Here is a 9,217-nt window from a genome sequence, read left to right on the forward strand (position 1 = left end):
CGCCATTTTGTTATCCAATCAGTCTCAAAGATTCAATATGCGCTACAAGATAAGTAGAATCCGTTTACAAAAAGGTGGACGAATTATCTTATGGCATATTATTTAAATATCCATGATAATGAAAATTGTGACAAATTGATACATAATCTGATCTCTGCCATCACATAAATGCTTATTAAGTCTTTACATCAACATTCATCTAAAAGCTTGCTCTTTTAACTACTAGTATAGATTTCCGTTACAGGATAACATCATGTGGCTCTGCACTGGACTCTATTTGCAGTTACATATTAGATTTATAGTTCATTTTCTGGTTATGTTAACGTTACAGTTGCTCTAGTTATATACAGTATCCTGATTACTCAAGAATTTATCCAGTCTATTTTTAAATATATTAATATTTGGAGCAGATACAATGTCTTCTGTTAATAAGCAGCGTTGTTCCAGTTTCCACAGTATTGTTGGAATTGCCTTGGCCACTATGTCAGTATCCCATGTCTTTGTAAAGTTCTATCATATCTCTTCTCATCCTTCTATAGGTTAAAGTTCAAAGTCTGAGTTTCTGTAATCTCTCTTGGTATGTCATCTCATTCATCCCAGGTAGACTTTTTGTGGCCCATCTTTGCACGATTCAATTTTTTCTATCTTTTACTTTGATAGGTGACTACACTGAACATGCATAATTCAATTGTGACCTTACCAAGCTTTTGTATAGTGGAAAGTTTTAAGTTTATAAAATTTAATGTTCTTCTCAAGAATCCAAAATTCTGGTTTTCCAATATCTTTATCTGTAACTTGAAGCTGGTATGTTGCTCTTTTCTCATCAATTGTGTTGTTTTTTGACCGGCTGACTTATGATTATACTTTTATTGATGCATTTACCATTTATACCATTTATAGCTCCATAATTGCATGGTATCCAAACTCTTGTGTTGTATAACTTTATCTTCATTTTTGATTACTTGAGAAATTGTTGTATCCCCCGCTGATAGATACATTTTTGATTTTACAAGATCTGGTTGTAATACATAGTACATGTAATTTATGAATATGCCAAATAGCAATGGTCCCAGAACAGATCCATAGAGAATACCTGATGTAACATCTTTCAATTCAAAGAGTGCATCATTTACTCTTACTTGTTGCTTTCTTCCATTTAAAAAAAACTTGATATCCAGCTAATGTTTTGTTCAGAAATATTGTATAATCTGATTTTACTTAACAATCTTCTGTGTTGTACTGTATCAAAAGCTTTCTGATAGTCCATTTATACACAATCAATTCCATACCCTCTTGTCTCCCCCTTCTTATATATATTGCAAACACTCGGGCATGCTTCCAATAGTTCGAGATGGACCCTCACAGAAGAATATAGCTAGCGGTAATGATATAATTGAGGCAGTTTTCTTTAGAAATTCTTGGTGCATTTCATCTAAGCCTGGTGAGTTATTAGCATTCAATTTTTCGAGTACCTTGGACCATTTCAGTGGTTATCAAAAGGGTTGCCATATTGCATTTTGCTGTTGATTATTTTGCGCATTCCTTTTAGTAAATACACTCTGGAAGAAGTTTGCTTTATATCTGTAGTGACTTTTTTGGATTTATTAATTATCCTCAGGATTTTTGTATAGCTCTGCTATTTTTTCTTTGATTTGGATTTGGGGTTTATATGTTTGTTTTTCCATATTAATTCCGGGTTATATTTATATTTTGTAGCTTAGGATTGTTAAAATCATTGTGTAGATTCCTTGTGTATATTCTTTGTTTTCAATTTGACTTGATTCCTTACTTTGTTGTAATGAGTTTTTTTTTACTTCTGGATTTGATATCTCTGCTTTTTTTCTATAGAGCATGCTTCAACCTTGTTTTTGTGAGTGTATATCCTAATCTACTGGAAATTCATGTGAACTGTTCTTTAATGCCAGTTTTGATAGTTCTTGTTGGCAAATGTTTATTGACTATCTCCTGAATTATATTCTTCAAGATTTTCCAGTTTTCTTCAACTCCACTCTTTTTTGTTTATTACTACTCTCCAGCTAGTATATATCCCTGATTTGTTTGTTTATATATTTGTAATTTGTTTTGGAATCCTACTTCTTAGTAATGCATTTTACTCAATGTTCAGAAGAATAACACTGTGCTCACTCTTTCCCAGAGGGCATTGGTATTATATTGATGAAATAGTGCTTTCCTTGTTAGTTTTTAGAAGATCCAAAACATGAGGCGTATTGTTTCCTCTCCATGTTGTGAGTTTTATATTTTGCCATAGGAAATTGTCTTGTAAACAATTGAGAAAACACTCATGTAAAAACATGCTGCCATCTTTTGTATTTCACATATCCCAGTTGATATTAGGTTAGTCAAAATCTTCCATAATTACAAGGTGAGAGTAGTTTTTATTGATACTGGGTTGATCAGTTTTGTCAAGTTAACTTACTACTCTAGGAAGGATCGAGCAATGAAAAATACCCTGCCCAAACTGGGCCTCAAGCTTGAGTGGCCTCTCACTCCCCGAAATGACATCCTACCATTGGATGATAAGAACATTTTCCCTAGCACAAAGCTGAAGAAGCGACTAATACAAAGGTTTCTGCGAATGGGGAAAACATAATTTCAAAATACTGAATTAAGTAACATGTAAATATTATTAATAATGAAAACTTCCACTAACAGAAAATGAAAGCATTAATGCTCACTTAAAGATTTTTTTTTCAATATTATTACCAAACATAGACAATTATCCCCATTAAATATACACAGGCTTTTGTTGTGATTACCTCGAAGCTGCTAAACATTTGGACAAAATAACAAATGTTCCAGTGTTGTTTGCTTTCAGAAAATAATCGTCAAAGTTTCGTTTAATTTCTGCATTTTTAAAATACACCTGTATCCAATCAATAGAAAGTTTGTTAATCAGTGAGTATCCGATTAGACGATAATACGTTTGTCTGAACACACGTTTAGCGGTGTATAAATCATGGAACTGGAATGTTTCTACTTTGCCAGCAGGTAAGTCCAGGTTTAGACAGTTGATTTCTTTCAGAGCTTGTAGTAGCTCTTGTTCTCCTTCTGGATTACTGATGGTGTTTTCTATCTGCTTGCAAAATCTTCTTACTTCTTTCCTGTTGTCGGACATGATAGAAAATTGTCAAGATCAACTAGAATGTCTTTCTGAATGCAAAACAAATAGTAAATAAACATATCACATGTGCTTGCAACAGGAAACGGAAGTAAGAAATATTATTCATTTTTGCGCATGCTCATTAGTGCTTGGTAACCACCATTGCATTAGGCCTAGTTTCATTGCCAACATTTTGCGATCTTCCGAAACGGTTTAGCAGAAAAAAACACAAAATAACAAAATGGCAGAAGTGGTCGAAGAAAAGAAGGAACCTGATTCCAAACGTGTACATACGTACCCGCTCATAAGGGTAAGTTAACTTAGCGATCTCTGGTTAAACGGATTCAATGTTCTTTGTTGTCAAATGTCAGTGCACATAATTCTTTATTTATTTAATGAACGATCTTCCACATGGCACTCAAATAGCAAGATAACCATTTAAACACTTAAAACTCTGAGATATGATAACACTTGAAACGAACTATACGAGGCGTGCCTACTGAAATATACTATTTATCAAGCGGTTGGAACTAAATTTGTGCAGGACTACTATTGCTGTTGAGTAAATTATTATAATATCATAATGTGTCTGTCTGTCTAATAAATTTAAGTCATGACCATAAGTATACCTGGTGTCAAATGCTTTTCCGGTACATCACAATCAATGTTAATCAAAATTCCCACATCCTTACATGGGCACCAATGTAACAGAAGTTATATCACTTAAGACTTAGACTTCCTCAGCTAGGGACCAAACGCAGGACCTTTGGCTTAGTAGTCTATCGCTCAACCAATCAAGCTAAAGAGAGTTCTCTCTAGCTTAGCAGTATATTTCGGTTAGTATTTACAAGGGTTAGAAATATATGTTGGTGATAGCACACATTCAGTAAGTTACATCACCAATTCAAATGTCAGTATCACCTACATGTATTTGAATATTCAGGTAAGGGTATGTTAAAATAAGTAAGGATTGCTGATAATATTATGCTGAATCAGTCATTTTCTTCCTGATGAACAACTGTTCATGTAATCATGTTATTGTTTGTTCATGTTATTCAAAAATAATTAATTTCCCATTGTTTGTATACAGTAGAATGCAGCTTTTTGATTGGTTGAGTTTTTCTTTTCATACCTCTATGGAAACAAAAAAAAACATGGATTTCTACAGTTTGCAAGCAATTTTTTTTCATACTGTACCCCTAGAAAACTAAAAGACATTGACATAAATGTTTCCAAATTTGATTTTTGTTGTGTTTTAGCTTTAATTCAAGTAGTTGATTTTGATTATAACTGAACTTATATGTAATGATATGATTATTTTATTTTTAAGCATTCAGACATGAATGACGAGATGAAGACAGAGGCTATGGAATTGTGTGTAACAGCTTGTGAAAAGTTTTCCAGTAATAATGAGGTTTGTATAATATCTACATTATAAATGTTTAAAAATTCAGTATGCATAGGTATGAAAAATTTAAATGTATATAAAACACTAATTTATCATTTTATTTACCTGTTTGAGATGAATAAACCAATCTTTTATGTCCTTCCCTTAGAGCACATATTTTGTATTTTCTGCTAATTTTCCAACATAGAGATTTTAAATTTCCTTCCCAATTTACTGCAATGAGACAAAAACAGTGGAAAGACAAGTTACAGGTAATATTAATTGTTGTTTACAAAGGTTTCCTAAAATTGCAAAAATAGCGAAGTTATTCGTTAGCCTTTAGTTAGTTGCAGTAGTTACAAGTTTTGCCCCCCCCCCCCCCCCCCCCCCCCCCCCCCCTTTAGCCTGCATTAAGTACAGTAGTTTTACACACTACCATAACAATGTAAATAATACATTATGGCTCCAAGTTCCTTGTAATCTGATTAAATACTACATTTTGTAATAGAATAAACATCGTCATTAATTTTACTCTGTGTGTAAGGCTTAAACAAGAAACTTTTCACAGATGCATTTAAATCAGCTAAACAGCACCCTTCTGGTAGGTAATTAATCATTATGGTTGTCCATCGAATACATATACACAGGTACGCCCAAAATCTTATTAGCATCATAGAACGTAAGAACTCCCAAAGTTACAGTGATTTAACACCAGGATGTCATATGCCCATTAACATGTTCTTTACACAAGAAATTCATTTTAGGGTTCCAACCTTCAAGTCACATTTTCACATTTTTTCTTTCAGACTGCTGCAAGGATGATCAAAGAGACAATGGATAAAAAATTTGGAGCATCATGGCATGCAATAGTGGGAGAAGGTTATGGATTCGAAATCACACACGAAGTAAAGAACTTATTATATATGTTCTTTGGAGGAAATATGGCAATTATGATCTGGAAATGTTCATAAACAATTGTTCATTTGCTTCATCATAAAAACACATCATTGCCATAAAGATTCTTCTAGATGTAACTAGAAACACTACAAACAACTTTGTGAACATAATTGTGTTGGAATGTGACAATTCAACGTCTGTAGAATACTTTGTTGGACATGATAGCATGTTAACGTGCACAAAAATAACCCAATACAAATTTTGATAGAAAAATATCTATCAAAATTAAAGAATGAAATTAAGAAGAAAAATAATGTTAAACTATGGATACAGAACTGTCAGAAATAACAATAGGTTACAAAAACACAATCACATATTCTGTAGGAATTTTTCTGTGAAATGAAAACACAATTGTAAGAATCAAATTAAGAAAGAATACTCTTTATGAACTAATGTTTTGACTTAAACTACCGGTATAAGTACTCCAAATGATTGTATCGGGACAATTGTTAAATAAATTGATGACTTAACAAAGCACAGGAAACCATTTTAATAGATTTTCTCATTTTAATGCTATATATTACTTTGTAATACATTCCCAAAACGGCTAAATCTCAGATCCGAGTGCTAGTCAGTTGTCGATGACTTAATTAATAGTTGTACTAATGACAGCTTACATTGGGCTGTGCAGTAGTCCTGAGCTACAGCAAAGTGTAAATCCAAGACTTTGTTGGAAATACATGTTGTTTGTAGAAATTGCAATCATTTGCTGAAAAAATGTTTTATTTAACTATTAAAAGAATAATCTTAGCTACAATTGTAAATATAAATTATGTATATTGAATAAATATTCTACCCTATGTATAGTTCTGCATTGATTTTTGTTCAATATGACACTAGGAAAACATGGTTACTTTGAAACAACAAAATACCTATCATGCACCAAATGACCTATTGTTTCAAGCAAATCTTTAAGGAGATACATTACCACTGCTGATGTAGATGCGCTAATGTTGATATCTTACCACTACTGGTGTATGTCATCTTTGCTGGCCAAGAGTGTTGAATACAATACTCTCCTTAGGAAGATAATGGATTGTAAATCTTGGTAAGCATAGACAGGCTCATGGAGATATCTTACCACAACTGATGAAGATTGGGCTATTGGCAATATCCTACCACTACTGGTGTCGATGGGCTAATGTTGATATCATACCACTACTGGTGTAGATGGGCTAATGTTGATATCTTACCACTACTGGTATAGATGGGCTAATGTTGATATCATACCACTACTGGTGTAGATGGGCTAATGTTGATATCTTACCACTACTGGTGTAGATGGGCTAATGTTGATATCTTACCACTACTGGTGTAGATGGGCTAATGTTGATATTATACCACTACTGATGTAGATGGGCTAATGTTGATATCGTACCACTACTGATGTAGATGGGCTAATGTTGATATCTTACCACTTGATGTAGATGGGCTAATGTTGATATCTTACCACTACTGATGTAGATGGGCTAATGTTGATATCTTACCACTTCTGGTGTAAATGGACTAATGTTGATATCTTACCACTACTGATGTAGATGGGCTAATGTTGATATCTTACCACTACTGATGTAGATGGGCTAATGTTGATATCGTACCACTACTGGTGTAGATGGGCTAATGTTGATATCTTACCACTTCTGGTGTAAATGGACTAATGTTGATATCTTACCACTACTGATGTAGATGGGCTAATGTTGATATCTTACCACTACTGATGTAGATGGGCTAATGTTGATATCTTACCACTTCTGGTGTAAATGGACTAATGTTGATATCTTACCACTACTGATGTAGATGGGCTAATGTTGATATCTTACCACTACTGATGTAGATGGGCTAATGTTGATATCTTACCACTACTGATGTAGATGGGCTAATGTTGAAATCTTACCACTACTGGTGTAGATGGGCTAATGTTGATATCGTACCACTACTGGTGTAGATGGGCTAATGTTGATATCTTACCACCACTGATGTAGATGGGCTAATGTTTATATCTTACCACTACTGATGTAGATGGGCTAATGTTGATATCTTACCACTTCTGGTGTAAATGGACTAATGTTGATATCTTACCACTACTGATGTAGATGGGCTAATGTTGATATCATACCACTACTGGTGTAGATGGGCTAATGTTGATATCTTACCACTACTGGTGAAGACGGGCTAATGTTGATATCGTACCACTACTGGTGTAGATGGGCTAATGTTGATAACTTACCACTACTGATGTAGATGGGCTAATGTTTATATCTTACCACTACTGATGTAGATGGGCTAATGTTTATATCTTACCACTACTGATGTAGATGGGCTAATGTTGATATCTTACCACTTCTGGTGTAAATGGACTAATGTTGATATCTTACCACTACTGATGTAGATGGGCTAATGTTGATATCATACCACTACTGGTGTAGATGGGCTAATGTTGATATCTTACCACTACTGGTGAAGATGGGCTAATGTTGATATCATACCACTACTGGTGTAGATGGGCTAATGTTGATATCTTACCACTACTGATGTAGATGGGCTAATGTTGATATCTTACCACTACTGATGTAGATGGGCTAATGTTGATATCTTACCACTACTGGTGTAGATGGGCTAATGTTGATATCATACCACTACTGGTGTAGATGGGCTAATGTTGATATCTTACACTACTGGTATAAATGGGCTAATGTTGATATCTTACCACTACTGATGTAGATGGGCTAATGTTGATATCATACCACTACTGGTGTAGATGGGCTAATGTTGATATCTTACCACTTCTGGTGTAAATGGACTAATGTTGATATCTTACCACTACTGATGTAGATGGGCTAATGTTGATATCATACCACTACTGGTGTAGATGGGCTAATGTTGATATCTTACCACTACTGGTGAAGACGGGCTAATGTTGATATCGTACCACTACTGGTGTAGATGGGCTAATGTTGATAACTTACCACTACTGATGTAGATGGGCTAATGTTGATATCTTACCACTACTGATGTAGATGGGCTAATGTTGATATCTTACCACTACTGGTATAAATGGGCTAATGTTGATATCATACCACTACTGGTGTAGATGGGCTAATGTTGATATCTTACACTACTGGTATAAATGGGCTAATGTTGATATCTTACCACTACTGATGTAGATGGGCTAATGTTGATATCATACCACTACTGGTGTAGATGGGCTAATGTTGATATCTTACCACTACTGGTGAAGATGGGCTAATGTTGATATCATACCACTACTGGTGTAAATGGGCTGTTGATATTTTGCCACTACTGATGTCGATGGGCTAATGTTGATATCATACCACTACTAGTGTAAATGGGCTGTTGATATTTTGCCACTACTGATGTAGATTGGCTAATGTTGACATCTTAAGACTACTGGGCTCACAGATATATCTTACCACTTCAGGTATAAATGGGCTAATGTTGATATCTTACCACTACTGATGTAGATGGGCTAATGTTTATATCATACCACTACTGATGTAGATGGGCTAATGTTGATATCTTACCACTACTGATGTAGATGGGCTCATGTTTATATCTTACCACTACTGATGTAGATGGGCTAATGTTGATATCTTACCACTACTGGTGTAGATGGGCTAATGTTGATATCATACCACTACTGATGTAGATGGGCTAATGTTGATATCTTACCACTACTGGTGTAGATTGGCTAATGTTGATATCATACCACTACTGATGTAGATGGGCTAATG

General features: G+C 34.4%; 2 protein-coding genes across 2 annotated transcripts in view; one reads left to right on the forward strand and one right to left on the reverse strand.

The window, feature by feature from the left end:
• The window catches only part of LOC117323828 (telomere length regulation protein TEL2 homolog), a 45,542-nt gene extending 42,326 nt beyond the window's left edge, over nucleotides 1–3,216 (reverse strand). The window contains exon 1 of the mRNA XM_033879307.1: nucleotides 2,778–3,216. Within this exon, the coding sequence (XP_033735198.1) occupies nucleotides 2,778–3,136 (359 nt within the window). The 5' untranslated portion in view covers nucleotides 3,137–3,216. The remainder of the gene's footprint in view (nucleotides 1–2,777) is intronic.
• A 40-nt stretch (nucleotides 3,217–3,256) lies between these two features.
• On the forward strand, nucleotides 3,257–6,271 carry LOC117323835 (dynein light chain 4, axonemal-like). The gene is made up of 3 exons (XM_033879320.1): nucleotides 3,257–3,431; nucleotides 4,452–4,535; nucleotides 5,315–6,271. Exons 1-3 carry the CDS (start codon nucleotides 3,363–3,365, stop codon nucleotides 5,477–5,479), a joined length of 318 nt encoding a protein of 105 aa, XP_033735211.1. The 5' UTR covers nucleotides 3,257–3,362; the 3' UTR covers nucleotides 5,480–6,271.
• The last annotated feature ends 2,946 nt before the right edge of the window (nucleotides 6,272–9,217 follow it).

This window comes from Pecten maximus, chromosome 1 (assembly GCF_902652985.1).
Source record: "Pecten maximus chromosome 1, xPecMax1.1, whole genome shotgun sequence".
In the NCBI taxonomy this organism is placed as follows: Eukaryota; Metazoa; Mollusca; class Bivalvia; order Pectinida; family Pectinidae; genus Pecten; species Pecten maximus.